Raw genomic sequence first — 27420 nt, 5'->3', positions numbered from 1 at the left:
AAAGCAAAAAGTATGAATGAGGATTAAAAAATCGTAGAACATGATTTTTTCGAATTACAAATACGCGATTTGAAATTCCAGTATCGATCAATTCGCGATCGAGGAAGTACAACGGATATGAATTAGTCAAAAAAAAGAACAAGTCCTAGATGCATGTAATACAAAGCTGGAATCACGTTAATATAGATAATGTGCTGTGCGCGCGCGCGTCTGTGTGCATGAATGACAAGAATAAAAAATAATATGATTACAGTGTTGGTTTTTGACCAGAGAACAAAATTAAAAATATAAATCGTTCTGTCAGTCACCTTATATATTATATAACATCATATTACTATGCTGCCATATAATATAAATATATGTCTACAGTAAGGAATATATTAATAAAATATTATAAATAAATATGTTATAAGTACCTTGTGATCTCATTTCTTAAACTCAAAGATTTAATTCTTTTTTTTAATTTTTCTTTTCTTTATAATTTCATAGAATGATTATTAGCAGTATAGTAAACATATACAAATATAAGAGTTTATATTTTATATTTCTTTTAATAATATTATTTCAATAATTCTATATAGAAATGATGGATAATTTTAAATTTTTTACTGCTGTGTTCTATATTAATATAGATTAAAAAATATTAAATGGCGCTTTGCGTGATTAAATAGTTTCGTAGTTTGTTAAACTAGTAAAAGATGATTTAGTGATCAATTGCGTTTATAGAGGGGAGTGTAACTTACCTACAGACTTATCATATAGTTTAACACATAACCTCAATGTTGCAATGTCTAAAATTTTTAGAAATTTTTGTGGAAATGTCTAAAGTGTACAATATTGAATTTTTATATTCTTTGTGATTATCATCAAATTGTTCAATTTTTCTTTCTCTTTAACTTTACATTTATTTAAACATGTAAGCCTACATTTTGAGGTTATGAATGAATTTCATTATTTATAAGAAAATATATTTTCCTTTTATATGTACGTAAAATTAGCGATTAGTTTTGTATTAAATAATCAAATTATCGAAAATCAGACATTTCTTTAACATTATATTTATTGAATTTGTATTTTTGCAGATATTTTTATTGTCTATAACATAATTTATGTTTTATTATGAAGCGACGTCAAAGAAGGCCTGTTTTAGAACTTAATCAATCTCAATCTGGTTCTCATGAAGAATATATACAAAGTAAAGATATATAATATTTAAAAAATTTTTATTATTAAATAGATATTTTTATTTATTTATTATTAAAAAATTATATAAGATATAATTTAAAAAAAATAAATTTTTAATAAAAATTTATAGATATAAATCAAAATTTTATATAATATTTTATTACTATGTTTTTTAGATAAACGTAAACATATAAATAATGATTACCAAGGACAAAATGTACCTGTTAATCCATTGGCAAATTTACTTTGTCACTATAATTCAGATAGTGATACTGAAGATTCTAAAAAAGATTATAAATTAGATGATCAGGTTAATAATTTTTTTAAAGTAAGTAAAATCTTCTGGAATTATAATTTTTTAAAGAATATAAATGTGTGAAAAAATATAAAATAAATGAAATATCGATTATAAAAAAAATTAAATATTTGGAATTTTATAGGAAATTCAATTGATTGCACCTAAGCAATCACTTTCAAAGGAATCTAACAATGTTGCCTTAACAACAAATTCTAATATACACTTATCACACCATATAAAGCAACAAGCATTCAGTAAAATTTTATTATATTCATTTTTAAATTCAAATTAAAATTTTTGCAATATTATATTAATAAATGTATTTTTAGTGTGGCGTGAATGTTTAGATGAATCTTCAGGTTATCCTTACTATTGGCATATTGAAACTAATGAAGTAACATGGGAAATGCCAGATGAATTGCGATATTTAAAAAATAATGTTAAAACAAGTTCTATTATAAAATCACAACCAATGCAAGAATCTCATTGGGTTGATTTTTCATCTGTTACATGTAATTAAATTTTTCAATATGTATAAAAATATATAATTTAATATTTAATATATAATTTATAGTATACATTTCTATTATACATAATCTTTTCAGACCAACAACCTCATGAAAATATACCAGAAGGTATGATACCAAGAGAAGTAGTAGCTCGAAATCGTAATAGATATATTTGCAATGAAACTGTCCAAAAGCAAGAATTTCAAATTGATCAAGATACTGCAAATACATCTGATACCATGGATAACGATTCTGATGATGGGTATAGAGTTAAAATATTAATATTTTCTTATAATTAATTCAATAAATTTCTTAGAAAAAAATTTAATGATTTAGGAAGATAGAAATGATTACATCTTATGGGAGTGATGAAAGTGATTCAGACACAACTGACGACAATTTATTAAAAAATAATACATCTTCCATAGTTGAATTAAAGAATATAGATTCAGTAGTAAAATTAAAATGCAATGAGAAATATTCTTTGTCACTTCCTTTAATGCAATCACAATTAATTTCTCAAAATATAAATCATAAATATGAAGAAAAAGACAATATAGAAGAATCAGTAACAGAATTATTGGATTTGAAATCAATTGAAGGAACAGAAATGAAATATTTAAAAAACCAAATTAAACAACAAAATGTAGTTCAAAAAATAAATGAATGTGTGGATAAACTTAATGATAGTCGATTTATTATAAAATCTATAACAAAAAAAAACAATAGCAAACATAACGTTAATTCTGATGATTTTCGCATTTCTTTGGTACCTGGTTATGATGAAGATTCAGATGTTGAAGAAGAAGTTAAACAGGAAAAGAAAGCTCTATTTCCAATTCCACAAATTGATGAAATGACAGAAAATGTATCATCACATAAAAGTACACTTGATGATCAAACAGTAAATAATAATGATGATATTAATATTGAAAAAAAAAATGTACTAGAACAAACTAACGAAGATTCCATTTTGGAAAAATTGGAATGTAGAGACGATTCCGGAACTAAATCAGAAGAAGATATACAAAAAGGAAACAAATTTATCGATAATTTGCACAATCGAAATAAATATTTTCAAAGAAAAAAACGGATTGCATTTGATGGTAAAAATATTTTATAAATTAATAAGAATTATTAAAAAGATTAAATTCAAATGTAATAAATTTTTTTCAGTTCCATCTACAAAAATAAAAGTAAATGATGATAATGAAGTAAGTAAATCGGAAGGAGACATACAACGCGAAGAAATAAATTCTTCTGATGAACATTTTAATGAAGTTCGAATTGGTCAACAAGAAGAATCTAATTCTGTAATTGAAAATGTAGAGGAAAATATTTCAAATTTCAAAAATGAATTAAATATCGAAGAAGAAATGAATAATTCAGAATCAAATAATGAATCTAAAGAAAATGAAGAAGAAGTTAATCTATTATCACAAATCATACTTGAGAAATTGAAATTTTTATCGGAAGGAAAACCAGGTGTATTGCCAGTTCAGTTGATGTCTATTCAATTACAAGTAAATAAAATTCTTATTTCAATATTTAATTATATAATTACAATTTCATTATAAAAAAATAAATAATAAAAATATTATATACTGTATTTCAGACATTGTTTGTTGCATGGGAAGCAGGTTGTTTAGAAAAGAATTATTTGCGAAAATGGTTGTGTGACACCAGTCACGAATTGGAACGCTTGGAACAAGATGCGGCACCATCTGGATGGCTATGTCAGTGGGATAGGTATAGTATACCATCTAAAATTTGTGTATTATTTCATATAAATAAACATGAATCGTACCAAGACATACAAGACATCGTGTATATTATACACGTCATTATTTTAAAAATTTTCAAGTCATATAATTTTCGCACGTATCGTTACAGTGAGATATTAAATGGTGAAAACGAATGATTAAAACTTTTATTTCGAATTAATTTTCTTCATAAAATTATATTTTGAATTTGGAAAAAAATACATGTCCGAATTTCTTTTGCTTTAAATTTCTCATAATGTATGTTTAAAATGTAATGTTTAAAAAATTAAATAGAAAATTTTTATATTTTTATTAAGAAAACAGAAACTTAATCAATTTGATTTTATCAATTTCAGAGTAAAACTTTACAAAATTTCTTACAAAGTTTTTAGGATCATTAATTTTACTTATATCCTTTAGAAAAAAATATTTAAATCAAATCTAAATTCATTGAAATCTTACATAAATGTGCGAAAGATACCGCGTTATCATAAATAATAATAAAAAGATAGGTCTGTGTTCAGAGTGGAGCCTTAAAGACCATATGTGTATTATATATCTCAAATATCTGATGAACAAAAAATATATGGAAAAATTAATAATAAAATAATAAAATACTATTAGTGATTTAAAACATGAAGATTATAATATCCAATATATTTAAATATATCAAGAAACAAAATTTTAAAATAATGAAAGAAAACTTATTTCGGCTAAATGAAGAAACAGAAACTGCATCAAACAATACAAGTGGATAAAATAATTCATTAAAAATATAATCATGGAATTTTTAAAACATTGAAAAAAAAACATAAATTATGTAACTTAAAAAAGCTACTTACTATCTTAAGGGAATAGATGAAAACAGGGAAGATCGTTGCTGGAAGGAAATATTAAGTGTTAAAAGAAGTTCACATCAAGTTAACTCAAGTTCTTCTTGGATGAAACCTCATGAAGAAACTCAAAATCTCAAGAAATTATATTCGCCGAAAGTCGAGTAATTGGAATAACTCAAGGAATACCAAAGTTGTTAGTCGTGTATTAAAATAACAATACTTGTAGACAATCGTAACACATATGTTATAAGAAATTATTTTTTTCTTATATTACATTTTATGTACATATTTTTAATGTCACATATATACGTCATTTGTTCCTTGTTCAAAAAAATACATTCCATCATGTCTAACAATTTGTTTAAATGTGGCGATTCAAAGACGTTTCCCTTAGTTTCTCAACAAGTGCACATCATCGTATATCTTCGAAAATCATTTTCTGGCCCTTGCGCCTTTAATTACACACATAATCAATTCACTTAATATTTCGCTAGCGTAACGCAGACGTTGTCGACGTAATTCTCAATGTTCGTGTTGCGGAAGACAGCGGCTTCTATGTAACTGCTAAGTAACACTTAATCCTTTTGTAATAAAAGGGCCTCGCTGACTTAATGGCACGCCGAGTTGCAGGTAGGAGTATTAACTGATTGTTTTCTAGCTAATAAATTGCTTCAGAACTCAAGGAGAACGTTCCTTTCATGGAGTAACGTCTCTCTAATGTTTGTTAATGTAAAAAAAGTATTCAAATAAACCTTTTTTATCTATCATTGTATTATATATTTTTGCGGGCTTTTTTCCAGGTCGCATAAGCGATATTATTACCAGAACACTACCACTGGAATTACACAATGGACCTATCCAGATACAAGCATCGCCGGTGGAGCTGAAGAAATGGAAATTTGTTCCACACCTCCTCCAATGGAACAAGAAGAAATTATTATACCTGGTATAATGAAATTATTATTATAAGTGATTTGTATATACTTGTATAATATATTTCTTTCATATATATTTATATTTGCCAATAGAAGAAGATGGATTGAGATCAAAACCAAAGGAATCACAGGAGAGTGGTGAGATAGCTGAAGATATGACAAATCTAAGGAACAATGACATAGAAGCTCCACCTCCACCTCAAATTTCAAACCCAAGCCCACCTCCGCCGCCAAGAATTTATGCAGAAGATTTAAAAAGGGACAAGAGAAAACAAGATAAATGCAATGAAAATTTGAATGATAAAAAACATTTGGGAGAAGGTAAATTTTGTTATATAAATTTTTTTTTTTATATAGAATTTTAAATCTAATTTAATATATTTTCTTCTTTAGAAAGAACAGCAATTACAGAAATAAAGCAGTTGGAAAATTCTACTGCATTATCGTCTGCCTTATTATCACCTCAACCTTCTAATCTTGTAAACGTAACTAGCGCGGAACCTCTGCCGCCAGGAGTAGATTTAACCGAAGCACCTTACGAAATATCTGCAACAGCATTAAAAAGAATTATATATGGTGCTGTGCAACCACCAGGTAGTGCTCTTTATGATACAACTGCAAGAGATCCAACAGTTTCTATTCTAAGTCATCCAGCGGCAATAGTACAAGAACATTATCTTCAATATCCAGCATATCATCAACATTTGCATGCTGTATGTTATTAAATAGACTAATATATAGTAATCAGTAAGTTCTACAATTAATTTTTTATATTTGTCAAATAGCCAGCGGCCTTAGTACTTCCACATAAGCATAGTGTGCAGCCTGCAATTCAATTAATACCTGACTATACTCCAATATATACAAATCATAAAGTTATTGAAAAACCGCCAGTTAAAACAGCAAAGGAATCTCTTGTATCTGCTTTAGATTCATTTTATAATGATATTGCACGTATAGAAAATGTCGAAGCAGAAAAAATTTCTCAAAGACAAGAAAATCCAATGGAAGTATCTTCTTTATCAATAGAAGAAGTAAAAGTGGAAACAGAACAAGAATCTATTCCTTTTGAAACTACTATAAAAGAAAAAAAAAGAAAAAGGGTAAAATATAATAAAAAAATAGAATTATAAATTTCATAAATTATTAATTAAAAAAAAAATAATATTATATTATTATTTCAGACAAGAATCGGTATTAGTAAGAAACATAAAGAAGTGTCTAGTATGGTAGCAAAATGGCAAAAAGTACAACAGAATTTTGAAAATACATAAATTGGTTAGTTAATCTAACATTTAAATGATATTTTTTTATATTTTTTTAAAAAATATATATACATTACATATAAAATTTAAAATATTATTTTTTTAGCTGCAACTTGGTGATATTTAATTCATTCAACATAAATAGCGCACTATACTTTTTTCAGTATAGTGTTTCTGTACCTGTAATTAATATTATTATCCTATGCACTTTTTTTTATCTTTAAAATTCAAGAAATTTAACAAACGAAATGTGAAAAATAATGTAAAAATAAACAGTTTCTGAAAAATAATGTAAATTTCAAAGTAGAACACGGTTTTTTTTTTATTTTTGTGTAGAAAGTATAAACTGATTAGTTTGAATGCTCAATTATAAAAAAAATACATTATCATGATTTATAAGTATTTGAAATAAAAAGTATTGTAATTTAATCATATACAATTCCATTATTTTTACGTATTTAGATTTATATTATATACTTTTCAAAATTTAGAATTTTATTAATCTTCACTGAATCATAAAAAAAAAAAAGGAAATGACAATCGCAAAAGAAACAGTTAGAAAATTTTGTATTGCTATCCTCTGCTTTATTATTATTATAATCTTCCAATCTTACAAAATCTTAAAAAATAATTAGAATGATTTTTATTTTATAAATATTGAAAAACAAATATATTTTTAAAAATAAATTTTGTTAGTCGCCTTTTAAAAATATCGAAAATTATAGAATTCGAATTAATCACATATTTTTAAAATAAGTTTATTTTTAAAAGTGGTGGCTATTTGTTTTTTTAAAGTTTTAAAAATAAATAAAATAAAATATTTTGATCATTCTTAGATATTTTCGTAATTATAAAATTTTAAGGAAATTACTAGAATTCAGTATAATTGCAAAAATTTATTTATAATAATATATTCGTTATATAATTCTTTTTGTAATAATATGTATATATGTGATTAATAAAAAAATATATATATATATATTATATGAAAGATAACAATTATAAAATTCATAGTTATTTAAATCTCTATTTTTAATTTTAATCCTATGAAAATTTAAATGTAAATGAAGTCAAATTACAAATTTTTAATTAAAAAAAATTATATTATTTAGTTTAAGTTTTTAATTTTAAAAATATTTAAATTTAGTTAGGTTTTTCGAAAAAATTTATCAAAATCACAAGTGAATGGTTATACAATCCAATTTATTACTAGATAATATAATGAAAAAAAAATAGAAAATATGATAATGAGTACTTCAAATATTAGTGATAAAAAAGTAGTCGTATCTGAATTACGAGAAAAACTCACGCAGGATCCAAATTTAATCAATCCTTGTTTAGAGGTAATATTTCTTAATCTTTTGAGGTTATATTTCTATTTTTATCTATTAAAAATATTTAAAATAAAAAAGTTAATTTTAATGTTAAATCTTAGAAACTAATTTATAAAAAAATAAATATATATTAATAATTTGCAATTAATAATTTAATAATTTTTAATTTTTTTTAATTTAAAAGTTCATTAATAAACTATTATTTAACCTTAAAAATATATACATATATATAATTTGTTTTATTATATATTTTTTTGTTTTTTCAGGAATATAATTTTACTGCAAAATGTTTAGAAAAAAATAAATATGATTATAATAAATGTTTATTATATGTTGAAAATTATAAAGTCTGCAAAAAATTTTGGGTAATTGTATATGTATTATTAAATATAATTATCATTGTAAAAATACTTTATACATTTTATTGATATTTTAGGCAAAGATAATAAATTATCGAAAGATAAAAAATATAAAACCCTATATTCCTTTACCAGAAGAACGACAAAAAATAAAAGCAGAATATTTACAATCACAAAATAAATAATGTTTTTCACATAATTTTGACATACTGAAGAATTATAATCATATAATAGATTGAAATTTTTTTTTTTTATTATAATATAAAGAATTAATTCGCCCTTATTAATTAAATAATAATAACTTATTAAAATTTGCAGAAATTTGATGAACTAATATTTTATTAATATGTATGTTCATTTAGATTTATTAAGATATTATTAAAATTTATTATAAAACATTTTTTTAAGAATATATTTATAATTTAAATCTGTATAAATAATTAAAAACAAAAATGTTTTAAATTAAGTTTATTATCATTACTTAATTTAAATTAATTTCTAGATTCAAGAATGAAATACTTTTTTATAATTATTATATTCATAAAATGAAGTTAATAATGATATAATGATCATTTAAATTACATATATATAATTTTATAGTTACAATTTAATTATAGTTATCAAATAAAATAAACATATAACTGTTTTGCGTTTTTAATTATATTATCAATTAAGATTAAAAATATATAAATAAAATGTACATATAATTTTTAAGAATAAACAAAATATAATTTATGTAAAATGATTGTTTTTATCTTTGGCAAAAACGAAGATTTGAGGAATTACATTATACATTATACATATTATATTCGATGAATTATTAACAATATAAACTTACAAACAAAATATTATTATATATGAGAAAAAATTAAATATCTAAAGAGTAAAGTTACATAAGAATACCACAATTAAAATAGATTACATAGTTTTCAGATTATTATTTATACAAGTGTATTCATAAATATTTCAATTAAAAAATTTAGCATTTCGAAGTTGTTTCATGTTCATTCATGTTAATTTTTAACTATTTATATACATATACTAAAATTTACAAAAAAATTTGTTACCACTATTTAACATTTAATTCTCTCTAAGATTTCAAACAAATGCAAATTTGTTTTTTTTAAATGTAATATATTTCCTATAGAGTATTTCTAAAATTATGATTATTAATAATATGAAATAGATTAATAATGTATTAAATTAACAAATAAAAAATTTAATTGAATATTCATATAATCATTTCAAATTTTATGATGCAGTCATTAAATGGAATCAAATATAATTATCAAATAGAATCAATTAAAATTTATAATAATACATTTTTAAATAAATTAATTTTTTCATAACTTATGATTTATTTCTAAAACGTGGGAAATATTATTTGATTTAGATTAGATTGATGTTTTGAATCCACTTATAGAAATAAAAAATAATTTAAATAATAATTGAAATTTACAATCGGCATTGTCGTCAATATATTTTTCACATGAAAATTTAATTAAAATTATTAATATATGTTTGATTGTAATAAATCGAAATTAATAAAAAAAAATTTAATTATTATAAGATCCCTATGTTAAAAAAATTATTATACATTTCTGATTATGATTTTATATATTTTTCCCACGTTAAAAATTTACATTTTATTTATTTTATTTTAGAAACATGAAGCATATTTTTTTATTAATTTCATTAATTCTCGACTTCTTCAGTCTAGCTCAAAATTTATTGATTTATTATTCGTGTATTAATACACGAAATTTTGTACATTTGCAAAGATATTTCATTATTGAAAATGATTACTATACGTATAATATAACATATACATGCATTCTTACTCAAAATAAATAATCTCTTTCATGTATCTTATTACAGATGTATACCAACATTATCTATCTCTTACATCCATCCGTATATCATTCCAACTTGCTCAGAGTTTTCATATGTTACGAAAACTTCTTCCTTTAATAATTATTTTAAATAAAAAAAATTTCTGCAAAGGAGAAGATATTCATTTCATGAGAATATTGAGCAAGCTAGATTTATAATTTTATTTCTCAGACAATACATATTAAAAACGAAGAATTCGATGTGCATTCAAAGCTAGAAGCTTCGCATGTGCAAAAATAAATATTCTACGCACAGTCAGAGTTACGAACAGAAAAATTCGTGAAATAATTATGTAATTATATATATATAATAATATAAGATTAAATTGTTTTATCTCTGCAAATGAATAATTAATATTACGTAACAGGTACTTCTTCTTTTGGATATCAGTGATGATTATATATTTGAATGAACTGTTACTATCTACTGTTAAGTATTTGCATATATATAACCAAAACGCATTTTTTTCTTATTAATCATAATTTCAAAGTTTCTTTCTGCTCTATACTTACTCGTTCGTAGCTCTTTCCGACCGTTTGTTCATATTTCTTCGTTTTTAACATGTATCGTCAGCAAGTAGTCAGTCTGTACGATCTTTAATACGGAATGTATAAATACGAAAATGACGACACATTTGACGTACCTAAAGAAATAATAATTTATTATTAATAATCAAATATTTTTTTTAAAATATTAAAATAAATCTTACCACACATGTTCCATAATGAATATGTGCTAATAAAGCTATAATAGCAAGAATATATGTAAACACTAGATCTATGTTAGGTAAGATAAATGAAAACACTGCTGCAACTGCTATAGGTAGTAGTATCCATGATAATAGTTCACATCTAGTATTGCTCATTTGTGATACAATTAAACGACACTGTAAATTTTTAAAACATTAATTTTTTAATAATCAAATAATTTTGTATTAATTGTATAAATCTTTCTCTTACACATATATTTGAAAAGATAGTTCCAATTGCTAAAAAAATTATTCTGGGATCTTTTTCTATGATATTACTAGGTGAATGGACTATCCAAATTGTTGAAATCATAAAGAGTACTGCTAAAGGCAATAAAGGTCTTATAGCATCTACAAATGTTCGCATTTTACCAGTTTTATCTCTATATGATCTAAAAATTAAAAATACTTTTTAAACAAATCATGAATAAAAAATAAATTATATCAATTTAATTGCACTGACTTGTATATATTCCACAATACCACAGGTAAACTAGATACAATCGCAGTAACATAAAGTAATATTTCAAACATCACTCCTACTGGTATACCACCAGGAAAAACAATTTTCCAAGTTCTATGTCCACCTATACTAGATATGATAAAAACAATAATAGTACCCTAAAAATTTTTAAGATAACCATAAATTATTATGTTATTTTATTTATGCCTAATAGTAATTTGCTAAATATTTTAAAATAGAAACTTACTACCATAGATAGGTCATATCCCCAAGGAAGGAATAATACCCCTGTATTATATTTTTCCCAATGAGTCAAATAGAAACTGATAAACACATTCCATAAGATGAAATACATTCTTAATGGTGATACACTAAAATCTGTCCGTCCAAAGACAGAAAACATACAAACACTAATAAGCATTGTTGTCCAACTGTCTAATCCGTGATCAAATAATTCTCCTAAAGGTCCAGATGTTTGTGTACGTCGTGCTTGTTTCCCATCAATACCATCTGCAAAATGAACATTATTAAATATAATTATTTTATAAGTAAATTAAGGATAAAATTATACTTACCAAGAGTATATGCCATAAATACATTGAATGCACCTAAGGCAAAGACCCATCTTGGTATAGGAGGATATTGTAATTTATCATCACTTGATGCATATAAATAATAATCATAAAATGCAAATAATGTAAAATTGAACACAGTAAAAAGAAATCCAAAGAAAGTTAATACATTTGGAGCAACCCATTTTGGACAATACTGAAAAAGAATTTTATATCAATATAATTAATTTTAAAAAATTAATTATAAAAATAAATTTTAATAAAAAACATACATGAACTACTTTATTCCAAAATGGATGCATAATGTATACACTAAGAGGACTTGTATCCACTGAGCTATACTGAAAATATAAAAATTAATTAATTATAATAAAATTCATAGATTTTTAAATCTTTTTTTAAATCAATTATTCTTAATATTGTAATTCTTAAAATAAAATAAATCTAAAATCTAAAAATAAAAATCTAAATAAATATTTATATTTTTAGATTATAAGTTTAATATATAAATAAACTTTATATAATTATAATATGTATCATTTATATATTTATTATGAAACAATTAATAATTAATAATTATTAATAAATAATTCAATTAATTAAAACAAATACTTATAATTAAAATTTTAGTAGTACAAATATATCAATAAAATAGTAACCTTCAAATTATAATAAATAATTATAATAATACAATTTCTTCAATAATTAACATATAATTTTATAAAATATAATAAAAACAAATTTATAATTTCTAGAAAAATTTTATTAAAAAATATTTTATTAGATTCAAGAAGTAATTTATAAGAATTTTAATTGTAGAAAATCAAAATTGTAGAATATTACTAAAAAAGTGAAGATAATTATTCACATAAGAAACTTACTTTATAAGTTTCGAAGCCGGTAAGATGTTGCTCAGTAAGGTATTCGACTTCAAAACTTAATTTCTGATACATTGTAATGCGAAAATGCGTCTAACCACTATGTTTCAAAAAGACGTACTTCAATCCTACTATGGAATCAATTAATTCTATTTCACTTCATCGAAATGTTATTCTCCCAAAATATTGTTCATGTATCTAGGTTATAAGTATACAGATACAGAAACTTGTATTTTCACAAAGCACGTGCTTGCTGTATCATGGTTTGGTAAGCGTCAATTCATAGTAACATCGATTTATGTGAACAATATATATTCAAAAGTGATTTCATTTCGGTATGCGGAATTTCTGAAGGCTAATTCTCACGTATTTGTCATGTAAAACCACAATCAATTTAAATGAAATTAAAAGCGAACAATAAAATGAAATTTTATCTATGAAACTGCGTATTGATGGTTATTTATTTTTAAATTGATTTGAAAGTAAGCGTATCCTTGGAGAATATCTTGTTAGATAATAGTCGAAGATAATCCATTTGAAGAGGTCAGAGTTGTATATATATATATATATATATATATATATATATCTTAATTTAAATATTTTACCATACTAATTATGTTTTAATATTTTAATTATAATATTTAAAATAAATTGTGTAAATAAAAAAATAATCTTTTATTGGATTTGCATTGGACATATGTAATGAATAAATTATTAAATTTATCACTAAAATATTTTTAATTATAGATGATATATTACGATTTAAGTTGATTTAGTAGAGGTTAAATTAAAATTAAAAATTTTTAAATTAATTAAAATATATATTTTTATATATATTTTTTTTTTTCATGAAAATAATACATTAATAATTATTACATATTATAATAGTATCAAAAACAAGCTTGTATCAAAAACAAAATAATGCAACATTTAATAAATAATTTAGCATATAATAAATATAAATAAGAATTTTATAAATTTGTATAGGTTACATAATTAGAATTAATGATATTTTTTAATATCTTAATTTATAATTTAATATAAAATATATTTGATAATATTATAAAGATAACTTTATTAAATAAAACTTATAAAATTTAGTTTTTTATTATATTTTATTATTATATTACATATTATATTTTCTGCAACAATATTAGATTAGTTTACTAATATTAATATTCCAATACCTGAAAGATATTATAATAATAAATATAAATAATTATAATAAATTAAATATAAATTGTATTTAAAATAAATTACATTAATAAGATTCTTACATATTACTTCAGCAAGTGATAACGAAGAACTAAGAAAGGAAGAGATAATCCACTTCCAAAGAAAAGAATGAAAGTTGCAGTTAACACATATCTATTTTGGATATTTATTGGAAGATTCTGTAATAATAAAATTTTTAGATTTGATTTTAATCAATAATAAAGATATATATAAAATAATATAAAGATAATAATATTATATGAAATATAAAGATAATATTGTTATTATATTATAATAATATTATTATCTTATAATTAATATTATTATATTATATCAATTTAATAGTAAAAATAAAAATATGTTAAAAATATGTTAAAAAAGAATACAATGATAATTTCAAAACCAATTTATCTAAAATTTATATGTCTCTTATCTTTATTTTTTATTAGAAAATATTAAGTTAAATATTAATAATATATTGCGCATAATACGTATTATATAATGAAATATTATTTTTACTTACAGCACCAGGGTAACCTTCCGGTCCATGATCTTCACTTTTTCTTACAGTAGTAGTTTTGAAAGATCTTGTAAAATTTCGTAAAACTGTTCTTATAGCTGACATTTTTATAGTTTCGTACTGTTTATTATTACGTCTAGCTTTTTTGACAAAATGGCGAAGAATCGTCTGCTTCGAATAAGTTCAAGCGGGGTAATAGTAAATCAGTTATTAAACTTTTATTCAAAGACAAAAAAGTTACTAGAAATTACTAGGTATAGCTCGTGATTTTATAAATCTTTACTTATGTTACAAATTATAAACTTATTAATCAATAAATATGTATTTTTATATCATTTAGATACTTTATAAAATTTATAATTAAAAAAATAGATTTTTAGACCATTTAATAATATTAAATGATCGTATATATACAATATATAGAAATGCGTATGTAAATGTTAATATACACATGTTTAATATATAAGAAAAATAAAGATCGATTTATAATTCAAAGATGTAAAATAAAAATGATATTTATCCTTATATTAATTTTATCTATGGAATTATCTATAGAATTATTCAATGTTGAATAAATATAAAAGTTATATCGATAAATAATGATACACGTAACAATGATATATTGATTTTGATATAAATATGTTATTAGCCAATAACTAAAATTGCAATATCTATTTGTTTCGCGATTTGATTTGTGTACATTTTTCATAATTTAATTCATTGATATATAGTAATATAATCAATAATATATCAATAATAAAATGAATTAAAATGAAATAAAATAAAATGAAACTTATTACCTTTTTGAATTCATATAAAATAATTATTTTTCATTATATAACTAAACAAAGCCTATAATGCAGTGTATTTAAATATATATAAAAGAATATTTTGAATTTCTAATTTATTTTATAAAAATTAAGTTACATTACAATTATTATAAATAACAATATTTATTTTTATTTACTTAAATGTTTTTATGTACTATTATTGATTTAAATGTTTCGTAATGTATAATATTTCGGTTAAACTCAAAAGAATGTTATTTTGTTATATATGTTGTTATATATGTTAAAAATGTTTTAACGTCAACTATAATTTCCTATTATTAACCTGATATATCATTTAATGAAAGTATGAAGAATTAAATAAAAATTTATTTGAAAATATTTCATTTTAAGTTTATATTAATTTATTATATTACTTATTACTTATATTAATTTATATTATTCTCTTTTCTAATAATATTCTACATATTTTCAGTTTTTGTTAAAAATTTATCATGACTAATAACATAGATCATCTGAATAAATATTTTAAACAGACTTTGAAACCTACTGTAAGAACAAATGTAAGTTATACTGATTTGAAATATTTTTTATATTATTATTTATAAATTTTTATATGATAAACTAATTTAAATTTCTACTTTTTATTTTAAATATAATAATTTTAATAATTTCAATTTTTAGGTGTTAGAATGTCGTGTTTGTGAAGAAGTATTTACTATTGATGGAATAAAAGTACCAAGATTGTTACATTGTGGTCATACAGTATGTCATTCTTGTCTTTTACGATTGAGACCTTGTATGACAGATCAACAGTTTTTATTGTGTCCTTTTGATAGACAACCAACAGGCATTAGTCAAAATAATATTTATAATTTGAAGAAAAATTTTGCTTTGATTGAATTATTAGAAAGATTAGAACAATCCAACAGTGAGAAACTATTGTTACTTGAAAAGGAAAGACTTCAATCTAGTCAATCTTGTGATGAAGATGAAGCTCATACTGCAGTATTATATTGTACAATTTGTATGACTCACTTATGTGAAAATTGTGATAGTATTATTCATTCTTCAAAAACATTAAGCAAACATAAGCGTGTACCTCTATCAGAAAAACCAAAAGATAAACCTAAATGTCCAGTACATACAACACATGTAGCAGAATTTACTTGCACTCAGGAAGGCTGTCACAATTCTCTTATGTGTTATTTATGCAAGGATTATGGTAGACATAGCACACATAAGGTAATAAATATAATTTGTATAATAATGTATAATAATATAATCAGTTCTATTATCTTATTTAATTGCAGTTAGCTTTGGTAGAAGTTGAGGCAGAAAATATTAGAAAATCTATAATCACTGCTTTACAGAAAATGACTCAATTTATGGAGAGTATGAGAGATACAGCAAATAGAATCGGTATGATTATTTTTATATTTTAATTTCTTATTAAAAAATGTAACTTCAATAAGACAAAATTAATAAATCTATATCAATCATCATTATTAGAAACAGTGATACAAGAGTTAGAAGGATGGACAATAGAAGATGCAAGACAAAGAGTACGTCAACACTTTGAGGAATTAAGAGCTCTTTTGGCTGATCAAGAAAATGCAGCTATATCTTGTGTTGAAACAGAAACACGTGAGAGATTGTGCGCTTTGAGACAACAACAACAAGATTTAACTACTACAAGATCTCAGGTAGCTGATGTGTGCATTCAATGTGAAAGCATTTTAGATTCTGAAGATTGGAAACTATTAAGTAGTGCAACAAAAGTTAAAGAAGTGTTAACTACATTGAAACAACAACAACAACATTATGCTCAACTTGATCCTGATTTTCTCACACCTGAATCTTCTATACCCATAATATTCAGTCGGGTATGTTCATTGGGTATTATGATTGAATTGAAAAATCAGAAATTGATATTGTCAATATAATTTTCTGATTTGAAAGATAAAATATAAAAATATTCAACATAAATTATTAATATTAAATAATAAATTTAATAAAAAATAATTCACAATGCATATAAATTTATTTGTAGGATAATAGAGTACATATTGGTACAAAAATTGATATGCGTGTTGTAATCTTGGGGTTGGATGGTGCTGGAAAAACAAGTATTCTGTCAGCTATGAGAGGTATCACGCTTTCTGGACCACCAATCCCTACAATTGGCTTCAATGTAGAAAATCTAGAGTATAAAAATCTAGTATTTACTTTATGGGATGTTGGTGGACAGCAAAAATTCAGGCCATTATGGAAACATTACTATCATAATACACAGGCTGTTATTTTTGTTGTTGATGCTAGTGATAGATCTAGATTTAAAGAAGCGCAAAATGAATTATCAAAAATTGTAAATGAACGTGAATTGAAGGATGCTTTGTTTCTCATATATGCTAATAAACAGGTAAGACAGAATTATTTATATTTATATATTTGTATTACTCAAATGATAGTTAATAAATTGATTAATCTTATCAATTTTTCTAATTACTTTTTTTTTTTACTTTTTATAATTTATAGTTGTTTTTTTTCTTATTATCATTTTTTTATTTTATAGGATGTCAGTGGTAGTGCCAGTGTTGAAGAATTAACTGAAATCTTATGTTTGCAAAAATTATGTTGTGGTAGAGCATGGCATATACAAGGTTCATCTTTAATCACAAATGATTGTGGTTCTACACAAGGTTTAGATTGGTTAACTCAACAATTAGGTGCACATGAAACATTGTATACGATACCAATGGTATCGTAAAATTTATTTATTGCTATTCTTTTCTGTAGAAATGTAGATACATAATGAAAGAACGTATAAACTTTTGCATTTCCATATTAATATAATTTGTATGTTACACATACTATCGAATATTTTTGTTTTTTTTAACAATTTAACAATTGTGATAATATTTGAGATATTTATGCATTAAACTATTTGGGTTTGAATTATTATTATCAAGCTATATTATATATAATCAAAAGGCGAAAATAAACAGCCTGAGCATGTCTAGAAAAGACTTATTTATTTTATTACATTGGTTACTTGGTTTTGTATTTATTAATACATAATCATACCAATCGTATTTATATTTATATTTCATTCAGTCATATCTGCACACATCCGATCATTCTTACATTTTAACTGGAGCGAGCTTTTTAATACGCGCGTACACTGTACGGAAATCGAAATAATATATAATATATATATTTATATATATATAATATAGCATCATTAAATTACATCTCAATTATCTTTCAATTGTATATAAAAACACTTGACAAACAAAAACGGAACAACTTAGAGTCTTTTTCTGGAGCTGTGCCATGGGAGAGACATAGGGCAAGATGACTCTGATATATATATGCCATACAGCATATAATGCCATGTATATAATTACGTTCACATAACGTATTTTGATAACACATAATGAGCACTTTGACTTCTTTTTGGACACTTAATATTTATGATGTAACCTTTCACTAATGAATTTCATGGAACACGATCGAATAATTGAAGATTAGATTAAAAAGTTTAGGCTATGAAAATGAGGCCATATTTCAAATATAAAAGAAAAATAAAAAAAAAGATGAAGAAATTTCGAAAAATTCACTGACATAAAAAATTTTTTACAAGTTTTATAACTATTTTTTTTTTTTTTTTTTTTTGACTAATTCAATTTAAAGGAATCCGTTGATTTTCTGAGAATGATTAGTTTTTCTTTTTTTTTTTTTTCTATTATAATTTTTTGTGTTTTTCATGGAAAGTTAGTGCGTATCGCGGTTACACAGCTCCTGGAATACAGTCTGTGTTCGTATCGATTACGACACATTATTTACAATTCATCATGCTCCTGAAAAAAAAAAAACAAAAATATTAATAATGCATTTAAAATTTTGAAAGAAAAAAAAAAAGAATTATTTAATATTATTCTCAGTAACGAGGAATTCCAGCCATTTTATTAATCAATTTAAATCAGAGCTAAATAGTATCATCATAGATTCGAACGAAGAAAGAATTGCTATTAATATTTTTTAAATGGATCTTACTTCAGTATCAGGGACGTTATTTTCCTCTTCATCTGCATCTTCATCATCATCATCATCCTTATTATCTTCATTTTCTTTGCTTTCTTTTTGTCTTTGTTTTCTTTCTTCCTCATCTTGAGTTTCTTTCATCTTTTTTTCACCTTCCTAAAACATGTATAGAATCATAAGATAAATTTATGTTATTTTATATTTGAAAACATGGCAGTAGCTATGTTACTTCAGCAACGAGGAATTCCAGCTTTTTATCATTCATTAGAATCAGCAACGCCTTTGACATCATTACATTATTTCTACTAATTTTAATCACAACCTTTTTTTTTGTTACTTACTAATGTAGGTTTCCAAACTTCTTCGCCAAATTTACGAGCAACTTCAGGATCATCTGTGATAAGAACATTATCAAAAATTGTTCCAGATCTCACTTGCCATAGATCAAAACCAATAGCGCAAATTTCATCTCTTTTATATAATTCTGGATCAGGTGTGTATTCAGGATTATCAATTTCTGGGTGAATCCATGGTCCTTTGTAGTTAGGATTATCAATTTGTTTTGGTTTCCATTCACCCTTAATATAAAGAAATCAATTAAAATAAATATTTATTTTAATCATTTGTTTAAATTATATATAGCTAACTTTATATTCAGGATTATCAATCATTGGAGCTTCCCATTCTCCATCCATTTCATCATCCCAATCTTCAGGTTTAGTAGCTTCAGGATCAGGAATATGCTCAGGTTTATCCCAATCTTCTGGCTTTTGGTCATCAGGATCGGGAATGGTAGGTTTGTCATCCCAATCTTCAGGTTTGCTCTGAGATGGATCTTTAATTTTTTTTGGTGGAAGAAAATCCCAATCTGCTTCTAGTTCACCAGATTCCACTTCTTCATTGTCAATTAGAACCTAAAAAATCAATATGAAAATTTGAATAAAATTTCAATAAATATTCTAAGTTGAAACGAATCGTGGAATGTCGTTCTTTGTTATTTTAAAAAACTAATGTGATTTATATATACATTTTACAAACAAAATAATCATTACTCTTTGAGATCCTCAAACATCTATTCACCAAAGTAAATTAAGGACAACATATAATTCTAGACTATTTCGTAATTTCATTATAGTTTTATCTTTTATTTTTTTTACCTTATATGTATTATCAGGTTTAACTATCAAAGTATATAAGTGAGTATAAATATCATCTTTACAACGAATATCCTTATTAATCAGAAGATTCTTTCCCTTATAACTGAAGATCACATGAACTTTCTTTGTTCCTGGTCCACAAATATCAGGTCCTATAAAAAAACATATATTTAGCAAAAATTATGTTTCTGTTAGAAACATATCAAGTTATATATTTATTTTTAAAAAAATAAAAATATTTAAAAATTCTTTCAATACATTTGCTAAATCAAATATTTCATTATTTTTTCAATATATAATTAACAAAATATAAATGTATCTTAACTGGTGCCTGAAATATGTATAATTACTATAATCAGGGCATAAGTAAGAATTTACTCTCCGAGATCCATTAGCACTAGTATATAATTATCAAGATATAACCAATGACTCTAGGCTCGGATTTTTAATATTTATTTAATATAATTATTCTTACCAAACATAATTTGATATGGGCTATCACCATGCATATCTTTTTGATCCAAAGAACAGTCAAATATTTTAACATATCCACCACCACAATCAATATTTTGTTCATGTTTAACAGTAAATTGAATGACAAGTGTTTTGTCTTTGTTACTGAATGGTTTAAATTTTCTACTTAAGGCATAAAATCTTGCATCTTGAGATGTTTGGATACCTGTTTTGGATAAATAAATATAATAAGATAGAAAAATTATAGTGTAAATAAAAGTGCAATTTAATATATAAATTATGTTAAATTACAATTACTTTCAATATTTTTAATAATATAAATAATTTTTATATGAGTTTATTAATTGTGCAACAAGTTTCTGCTTGTTACCTTTATCATTTTCTGGATCATTCCAGAATTTTCCATGCCCTAAAATAAACTTTCCAAATTCTTTTCCAGGATGTTCAGAATACACCCAATTTTTTTCCCAGGAATCTGTAAAAAATCATTCATAAGAATATAATCATAATATACTTTCTTATAAATAATTTTATAATAATAATTAATTTTCTAATTTCTAATTTTTCCTTCAAAAATAATAATGATAATAAAAAAATTTTAATTATATAAATTTTAATTTGTAGAAATTTAGAATACTCGGAAAATTATTAATCTCAAATATTAAAATTAAAATCAATATTTTTTTCAATTATTTTATAAAAAAAACTCTAATTTTAATCGAATCTATATCTTGAATTGAATTAATCGCGATATATAGTTAAACATATTTTCGAAGCATAGACAAGTTTATTTCTCGAAGCATTCACTACAGATCAACCAATCGATTGCGCGTCATGTCGGCGAAACGCAAACCGTATGCTTATGGCCTTTGCCACGAGATGATGGTTCTCATGCCACGTTCGCATTAACTTCGATTTCTTCACCAGGCATATGGCATCATAAACAATTCCAACGCTCGATCATGAAATTGAACATTAATTATGCACAAATTCGTGTACACGGGTGCACAGCATTGCGGAAACGATCGAGGCAAGGGCGTGTGGTTACCAAGGAGAAATACACTATTCGGTCTCCCCTAGAGTCTATTATCAGATTTTCTGGAAAGTACTTCACAATTAACCCATTGAGAATTATCTCAATTAATGACTTGGGTGTGGTTTTTACACAAAAAATTAGCAGAAAAATCTTATAAATTGTTCTGAACTCTGTTTGATCCGAAATAGATGATTTCGAAATGGAGTGAGGAAATTGAAAATGAAACTACGATCGGAAATGTTTCAAAATGTTTACTTACCATCAAGAAATTTTTCTTCAAAGTAGATCTCTGCTGTGGCGATTGTAATCGCCAACAGAAGCAAAAATGAGCAGAAAGATCGCATTTTCAAACGCCGGGACGACAAAAGTCCAATCGACGATGATGCTTATTCTACGACGAACTAGCCGATAATGCTCGATTCGTGGATGTGGTTGGTGAGTTAGTGGCCGCTAAGGTAGACAGATGGAGAGTGCTCATTGGCTAGTATGCAATCGCCAATCAGAGCTGACCACGCTCAACCAACAAAGCGCCGCGCCGTGGCAGCTTTAGCCATACCATACGCACATAACCTCACGTCAGCAATTACTTCATTTTATCTATTGTTGATATGATATAAGATTGGGAATAATAATTTAACAGAATTCTTATTGGTTAATTTCTTGATGATCACTGGTTGGAGCGATATTCAAATAGAACTAAATTTAATTATTTGTTTTTAATTATTGATTTCTTTTAAATATATAAAATAAAATTATTTAGAATTATCTTGTATTAATAATATATAATATTATTATAAAAACAAGTTAAGATTATTATATATAGAAATTACAATAAATTAAAAAATAATTATATTTATTATTTTTATATTATATTTAAATAATATTATTTATACCTAATTCAATATTTTCCAGTTCCCAGTATTTGTAAACACTTGTATAATTAAACTATAAAGCAAATCATTAAATAACAAGTAGCTTATCATACATAATAATATTTGAAAATTATGTAACCAATTATTGTTCAAAACTATTTCACGTCTTGTTATAAAATTCAATCTCTTTTTCTTTTATCGGATATACATTAATAATTTGATTATTTTATCCATATAAGGTATTAAACTTCTCATTTATTATAGATACTAATCCAACGTTTCGTATTTTTGTTGATGCAACCACTTATTGTATCTTAATAGAGATGAATATCTTCATGAGGCGTATCAAATTTCAGAGCATATTGTATACAAATCCGTTTCCTTGACAACGACTTTTAGTAGACATATTACTTTTCGGTCAACCTGCCACAAAATTTACAAGTGAAGCCAGTTAAGTCCAGTCAGACCAGAGGAGTCCTCCTCTGCGGATGGATCTAGAAGAAAATAGAAAAAATTAAAAAAAGGAAAAAATGTTGCATTCAAAAGCGACAGCTGCTTTGTTGAGATTGAAGGAAATGGATAGAAAGTATAATATAAAACGCAATGAGGGTAAACGAGTTCACAATAATATTAGTACTGAAAGTTCTCCGGAAGGCTCTCCAAGGGTCCTGCAAGTTAATTCTAAGCCTTTAAATAACAAATATAAATCAGAAGATCCAATTTTACCAATTATACTTGCGGAAAAAGAAATAAAGTCTAAGGTTTGATTACAATTTGGGATATTATTTAAAATGATTAATGAAAATGTTCAAGGTCACACAAGATACATTTAACTTTGGAAATTATTAGAAAGAATATTATAATTATAATTATTTTTAAAATTATTTATATTGATATTTCTTTAGAATTTCAAAAAATTAAAATAATTTTTTTATAATTTCTAATTTTCAAATAATGCTTATTTTATTTAGTTATTCAATACTTTTATAGGCATCTCCTAAATCCAAAATGGAGATTGAGATTTCAATTAATCATGAAAAAGGTGATGAATCTTCAGTCAATGATAGCCTGACCTTGAAAAAGTCATTTATAATGTCTCCTGAAACAAAATCCATAATTGAAAATAAAAATATTGAAATTGAGGAGGAAAAAGATATCTCAAAGGCAAAAGTATCTCCTAAAAATATTTTAACTTTGCAAACTATTTCTGAAGTCAAGGTTAAAATTCCTATGCTAGGATCTGGGGATTCTTCACGAAACAGTGATAATTCTTCTGTTGCTACAGTACTTTCCAAACGGTCAGATGTTTCTGAAATAATTTCAGAAACTATTAAATCTGTGAACGAGATTTCATCTAGAAAAAGTGACGAGAAATTGAATATATCTAGAATGATAATGATCGAGGATAACGTTTCAATATCTAACGTCGATGATAATGAAACGACAATAGAGGAAGTTATCAGAATAAGTGAAGAAAAAAGCGAAATCACAGCCGAATTATCACATATATTGGATAAAAATATTTCTATAGAAAAAGTTTCTTCTAGAGAGGAACGAAAGATACATTACGAAGATGATACTTTTGAAGAAGCTTCAAGTTCTGTTGAATCAGCTAGTTCTGTAGAAGAAAAACTAAAGGATACTTTAGAAGAGGATACTGTAATTTCTGGGGTAAAACAAATCAAGATTACGCCACACAAGCAAACAAAAATTATTCCGAAAATAATGATCAATGAAGACAGGTTGTTAAGAATATATTAAGATTTCATTTTCTTTCCTTTTTTTCTTTTTTTGTTTACGAGATGTAAGAAAAAATAAAATTGAAGAAATCGCAATTATTATTCATTTTTAGAGACAGAGAAATCGTAGAAATAGTTCCGCCAAAAATAATGCAGAGCAATAGCGAGTGTGATATCGGTCTTGATGAGGAGCTATCGAATTATGTAAGAACGACAGAAAATCTTGACGAAGCAGTACCTATTAATCTTCTAAAGCTATCTAAACAAATAACACCGATGAAAAAGCACTTCAAAAGGAAAAAGTATAGGAAGTTGTCCAATGAAATTGCAGAGGAGAAAACTGACTCTTCCGTGGCTTCTGAATATGATAAATTGGAATGTAAAGAAAACAGCAGAGAAACTAATGTAGGAGGGAAAGAATCTATAACATCTATGTAAGAAGCAATTGTTAGCCGAAATTTTTATTTTACGTAAAAATAGAAAAACAAAGTACTTTTTACAAATTTGCTTTCATTGTTATAGAAAAAGTATAAAAAGTGAAAAAAAGAAAATTTTCTTATTGAATGAGCAAAACAAGGAAGAAAACATTGATGAAATAGAAGAAGGAAAATTAAATATTAATGTAGAAAGTAGAGATTCGGAAATGATTTTCAAAGAAGATAAATTTTTAAGAGAGATTCCAAAACAGTCAGATGTTACTAGTACTTTACGAAAATTGAATAAGGATGCAATTAATGCCATAGTTAGAAGAAACAGGATTCAAATACCATTAGAAGTTTCAGACAAACCTATACATTGTAAAAATTGTAAAACGATAGTGAAGCTTGCTCCTACAAATATAACTACTAATATAGACGATGACAGTGATGCTTCATCTTTAGAAAATATTAAAACGGTAAATTTTTTTAAGAATATATCTTAATATTTTTATATTTTTTTATGACATTGTAAATTTAAAAAAAAAATCTTTATAGTTCAAGGAATGTAATCATGAAGAAAAAATTAAACAGAAAAAAACTAAAAACAAAAAGATTTCAAAGTCATCGAGAAATCGAAAATCATCAAATTATAGCAAAATTGAAGAAAAGCATTCAAAATTCGATTACAAACAAACATATCGTTTAAAAAAATATGCAGCAATTTTAAAATTGCAACAAGAACGTGAAGATATCCGTAATTACTTACTGGAGTTAGAACATACGCGATTACAATTTGATCCAAATGATTCTATGATATTTCAATTACCTGTTTTTAAACCACTGGAGTTTCCAAAAATTGCAGCATTTATCAAGCCTGGTAAATTATTTTTCTTCTTTATGTTTTTATTTTTAATTAAATGATTTATTTATTTTTTAAATTAATCTATTTTTGAATGATATTAATTTATAAATTTAAATAAAGTTACAACGATGATGAAATATACTTTTTATTACATAAATGATAATTTTTTAAATAATAGACACAGAGGATACAAAGTTCAATACCAAAGATGAAGTTGTTGAGTTACAGAAGAGAATATTAATGATAAGGCAATGGTTGAAGGATCAATACATTCTTTATAGGAACTACAGCAATCTAGCACAGACAGTGAATTCAAAATATATTCCTGTTAGCCTAGAGGATGCAAAAAGAGTATGTTTTATTTATATTGTTCTTTCTAATGTATGAAAACATTTTTTAATATCAATGCAAATTTTACAAAAAATTCTATTCGTTATAAAATAGATTAAATATTAAAATAGAAATTATATAAATTCTTAAAAAAAATCTCTACAAAATTTTCTTAACTATTATAGTATAATATTATGAAAAAAAAAAATTAAAAATAGAAAATAAATACAAAGATGTATCAAACATGAAATGCAAAAGAAACAAATCATTTTTTCTATCGAAAAAAATTTTTTATTCAATAATTATCGAATTTTTAATGAGATAATTCTGTTTCAGACGATTCGCCAGTTACAAAAAGCGACATTTAATAGGTGATTAATTATTTTTGCTAACTTGGAAACCTACGAGACATGCAACATAATGTTGCTAGATATTATAAACAAGCTTCTTGTAATCATGTATTATATTTCCTATGTAATGATTGTCAATTTTTCTTCCATTTTGTTGTGTGTAATAAACTCGTCTTAAAGTTGATCTATTCCTATTTATTTTAGATTAAGTGTATATATGTATATAAAAATTAAGATAATATATTTAACGAAATTGAAATTGAATTATATAAGATAAAATTTAATTTGATAATAGGAATACAACTTCAAGAATGAATCATAAACTTTATCATATATAAAATTTAGCAATATATATCATATAAAATTTCCATTATCAAATAAAATAGATTCTAAATTAGTATCAGTCATTATAAATTTAAAGATTATTTTGTAAGAATCAAAAAAATTTAGTTTCCACAAAAACATTAAAACGTTCAACCGAATCGATACTTTTATATCATGCTGAAAAGGGTCTGGGAAAAGGACAAACTGGCAAACCCTACGCATTCATCCACATTTAAGAGCAGTGTGTAC

The 27420-nt window shown here is 24.2% G+C and overlaps 7 protein-coding genes across 11 annotated transcripts; 4 read left to right on the top strand and 3 right to left on the bottom strand.

The window, feature by feature from the left end:
• Window positions 1–707: 707 nt before the first annotated feature.
• On the top strand, window positions 708–6801 carry LOC409325. 3 transcript variants are annotated; one of them, XM_026442555.1, is made up of 14 exons: window positions 708–984; window positions 1083–1195; window positions 1362–1513; window positions 1626–1737; window positions 1813–1995; window positions 2089–2254; window positions 2329–3098; window positions 3169–3515; window positions 3608–3741; window positions 5392–5537; window positions 5623–5847; window positions 5920–6239; window positions 6312–6629; window positions 6711–6801. In XM_026442555.1, the coding sequence occupies exons 2-14, from the start codon at window positions 1120–1122 to the stop codon at window positions 6798–6800; spliced, it is 3039 nt and encodes a 1012-aa protein (XP_026298340.1). In that variant the 5' UTR covers window positions 708–984; window positions 1083–1119; the 3' UTR covers window position 6801. The 3 variants fall into 3 exon arrangements, with proteins under 3 accessions (XP_026298340.1, XP_026298339.1, XP_026298338.1); XM_026442554.1 differs by having other exon boundaries at window positions 709–916; window positions 5620–5847; XM_026442553.1 differs by having other exon boundaries at window positions 709–984; window positions 5620–5847.
• A 1086-nt stretch (window positions 6802–7887) lies between these two features.
• Window positions 7888–8799, top strand: LOC107964792 (coiled-coil-helix-coiled-coil-helix domain-containing protein 7). The gene is made up of 3 exons (XM_026442571.1): window positions 7888–8134; window positions 8392–8490; window positions 8562–8799. Exons 1-3 carry the CDS (start codon window positions 8033–8035, stop codon window positions 8667–8669), a joined length of 309 nt encoding a protein of 102 aa, XP_026298356.1. The 5' UTR covers window positions 7888–8032; the 3' UTR covers window positions 8670–8799.
• Window positions 8800–10818: 2019 nt separating this feature from the next.
• Window positions 10819–13521, bottom strand: LOC411698 (ethanolaminephosphotransferase 1). The gene is made up of 8 exons (XM_395166.7): window positions 13042–13521; window positions 12433–12501; window positions 12164–12356; window positions 11836–12098; window positions 11589–11746; window positions 11337–11517; window positions 11087–11263; window positions 10819–11020 (listed from the first exon to the last, which is right to left on the bottom strand). Exons 1-8 carry the CDS (start codon window positions 13111–13113, stop codon window positions 10958–10960), a joined length of 1176 nt encoding a protein of 391 aa, XP_395166.2. The 5' UTR covers window positions 13114–13521; the 3' UTR covers window positions 10819–10957.
• Window positions 13522–14134: 613 nt separating this feature from the next.
• LOC726297 (cytochrome c oxidase subunit 7C, mitochondrial) lies at window positions 14135–14985 on the bottom strand. The gene is made up of 3 exons (XM_001120568.5): window positions 14777–14985; window positions 14316–14432; window positions 14135–14225 (listed from the first exon to the last, which is right to left on the bottom strand). The coding sequence occupies exons 1-2, from the start codon at window positions 14876–14878 to the stop codon at window positions 14319–14321; spliced, it is 216 nt and encodes a 71-aa protein (XP_001120568.1). The 5' UTR covers window positions 14879–14985; the 3' UTR covers window positions 14135–14225; window positions 14316–14318.
• Window positions 14986–15451: 466 nt separating this feature from the next.
• On the top strand, window positions 15452–19014 carry LOC409166 (E3 ubiquitin-protein ligase TRIM23). 2 transcript variants are annotated; one of them, XM_016913342.2, is made up of 7 exons: window positions 15452–15469; window positions 16037–16124; window positions 16246–16806; window positions 16875–16983; window positions 17074–17447; window positions 17615–17983; window positions 18137–19014. In XM_016913342.2, exons 2-7 carry the CDS (start codon window positions 16056–16058, stop codon window positions 18329–18331), a joined length of 1677 nt encoding a protein of 558 aa, XP_016768831.2. In that variant the 5' UTR covers window positions 15452–15469; window positions 16037–16055; the 3' UTR covers window positions 18332–19014. The 2 variants fall into 2 exon arrangements, with proteins under 2 accessions (XP_016768831.2, XP_006559568.2); XM_006559505.3 differs by lacking the exon at window positions 15452–15469 and adding an exon at window positions 15871–15907.
• Window positions 19015–19218: 204 nt separating this feature from the next.
• Window positions 19219–22705, bottom strand: LOC409165 (calreticulin). Its single transcript, XM_006559506.3, has 8 exons — window positions 22535–22705; window positions 21610–21714; window positions 21241–21444; window positions 20766–20917; window positions 20256–20522; window positions 19950–20186; window positions 19621–19764; window positions 19219–19424 (listed from the first exon to the last, which is right to left on the bottom strand). Exons 1-8 carry the CDS (start codon window positions 22617–22619, stop codon window positions 19407–19409), a joined length of 1212 nt encoding a protein of 403 aa, XP_006559569.1. The 5' UTR covers window positions 22620–22705; the 3' UTR covers window positions 19219–19406.
• Window positions 22706–23178: 473 nt separating this feature from the next.
• Window positions 23179–27031, top strand: LOC727649. Of its 2 annotated transcripts, XM_001123356.5 has the most exons (8): window positions 23179–23386; window positions 23504–23908; window positions 24138–24889; window positions 25000–25320; window positions 25409–25781; window positions 25861–26182; window positions 26346–26518; window positions 26834–27031. In XM_001123356.5, exons 2-8 carry the CDS (start codon window positions 23678–23680, stop codon window positions 26870–26872), a joined length of 2211 nt encoding a protein of 736 aa, XP_001123356.2. In that variant the 5' UTR covers window positions 23179–23386; window positions 23504–23677; the 3' UTR covers window positions 26873–27031. The 2 variants fall into 2 exon arrangements, with proteins under 2 accessions (XP_001123356.2, XP_016768827.1); XM_016913338.2 differs by having other exon boundaries at window positions 23179–23908.
• The last annotated feature ends 389 nt before the right edge of the window (window positions 27032–27420 follow it).

The sequence above is a fragment of the Apis mellifera genome, linkage group LG8 (genome assembly GCF_003254395.2).
Source record: "Apis mellifera strain DH4 linkage group LG8, Amel_HAv3.1, whole genome shotgun sequence".
NCBI classification, from domain to species: Eukaryota; Metazoa; Arthropoda; class Insecta; order Hymenoptera; family Apidae; genus Apis; species Apis mellifera.
This window is presented reverse-complemented; position numbering and strand designations above follow the sequence as displayed.

What these genes read in the sequence shown, in the direction of transcription:
- LOC411698 (XM_395166.7), bottom strand. Translation starts at nt 13,113, where the DNA reads ATGTATCAGAAATTAAGTTTTGAAGTCGAATACCTTACTGAGCAACAT. An exon ending in CCGGCTTCGAAACTTATAAA is followed by an intron (nt 12,502 to 13,041) that starts GTAAGTTTCTTA and finishes TTATATTTTCAG; the next exon opens with TATAGCTCAGTGGATACAAG. An exon ending in TTCATTATGGAACATGTGTG is followed by an intron (nt 11,021 to 11,086) that starts GTAAGATTTATT and finishes TTATTTCTTTAG; the next exon opens with GTACGTCAAATGTGTCGTCA.
- LOC107964792 (XM_026442571.1), top strand. Translation starts at nt 8,033, where the DNA reads ATGATAATGAGTACTTCAAATATTAGTGATAAAAAAGTAGTCGTATCT. An exon ending in TAATCAATCCTTGTTTAGAG is followed by an intron (nt 8,135 to 8,391) that starts GTAATATTTCTT and finishes TTGTTTTTTCAG; the next exon opens with GAATATAATTTTACTGCAAA. An exon ending in AAGTCTGCAAAAAATTTTGG is followed by an intron (nt 8,491 to 8,561) that starts GTAATTGTATAT and finishes TTGATATTTTAG; the next exon opens with GCAAAGATAATAAATTATCG.
- LOC727649 (XM_001123356.5), top strand. Translation starts at nt 23,678, where the DNA reads ATGTTGCATTCAAAAGCGACAGCTGCTTTGTTGAGATTGAAGGAAATG. An exon ending in AAAAAGAAATAAAGTCTAAG is followed by an intron (nt 23,909 to 24,137) that starts GTTTGATTACAA and finishes ATACTTTTATAG; the next exon opens with GCATCTCCTAAATCCAAAAT. An exon ending in GCCTAGAGGATGCAAAAAGA is followed by an intron (nt 26,519 to 26,833) that starts GTATGTTTTATT and finishes ATTCTGTTTCAG; the next exon opens with ACGATTCGCCAGTTACAAAA.
- LOC409166 (XM_016913342.2), top strand. Translation starts at nt 16,056, where the DNA reads ATGACTAATAACATAGATCATCTGAATAAATATTTTAAACAGACTTTG. An exon ending in AACCTACTGTAAGAACAAAT is followed by an intron (nt 16,125 to 16,245) that starts GTAAGTTATACT and finishes TTCAATTTTTAG; the next exon opens with GTGTTAGAATGTCGTGTTTG. An exon ending in TCATATATGCTAATAAACAG is followed by an intron (nt 17,984 to 18,136) that starts GTAAGACAGAAT and finishes TTTATTTTATAG; the next exon opens with GATGTCAGTGGTAGTGCCAG.
- LOC409325 (XM_026442554.1), top strand. Translation starts at nt 1,120, where the DNA reads ATGAAGCGACGTCAAAGAAGGCCTGTTTTAGAACTTAATCAATCTCAA. An exon ending in TCATGAAGAATATATACAAA is followed by an intron (nt 1,196 to 1,361) that starts GTAAAGATATAT and finishes TATGTTTTTTAG; the next exon opens with ATAAACGTAAACATATAAAT. An exon ending in AAGAAAAAAAAAGAAAAAGG is followed by an intron (nt 6,630 to 6,710) that starts GTAAAATATAAT and finishes TTATTATTTCAG; the next exon opens with ACAAGAATCGGTATTAGTAA.
- LOC409165 (XM_006559506.3), bottom strand. Translation starts at nt 22,619, where the DNA reads ATGCGATCTTTCTGCTCATTTTTGCTTCTGTTGGCGATTACAATCGCC. An exon ending in TGATCCAGAAAATGATAAAG is followed by an intron (nt 21,445 to 21,609) that starts GTAACAAGCAGA and finishes TATCCAAAACAG; the next exon opens with GTATCCAAACATCTCAAGAT. An exon ending in AACCTGATAATACATATAAG is followed by an intron (nt 20,523 to 20,765) that starts GTAAAAAAAATA and finishes TTGATTTTTTAG; the next exon opens with GTTCTAATTGACAATGAAGA.
- LOC726297 (XM_001120568.5), bottom strand. Translation starts at nt 14,878, where the DNA reads ATGTCAGCTATAAGAACAGTTTTACGAAATTTTACAAGATCTTTCAAA. An exon ending in CGGAAGGTTACCCTGGTGCT is followed by an intron (nt 14,433 to 14,776) that starts GTAAGTAAAAAT and finishes TTATTATTACAG; the next exon opens with AATCTTCCAATAAATATCCA.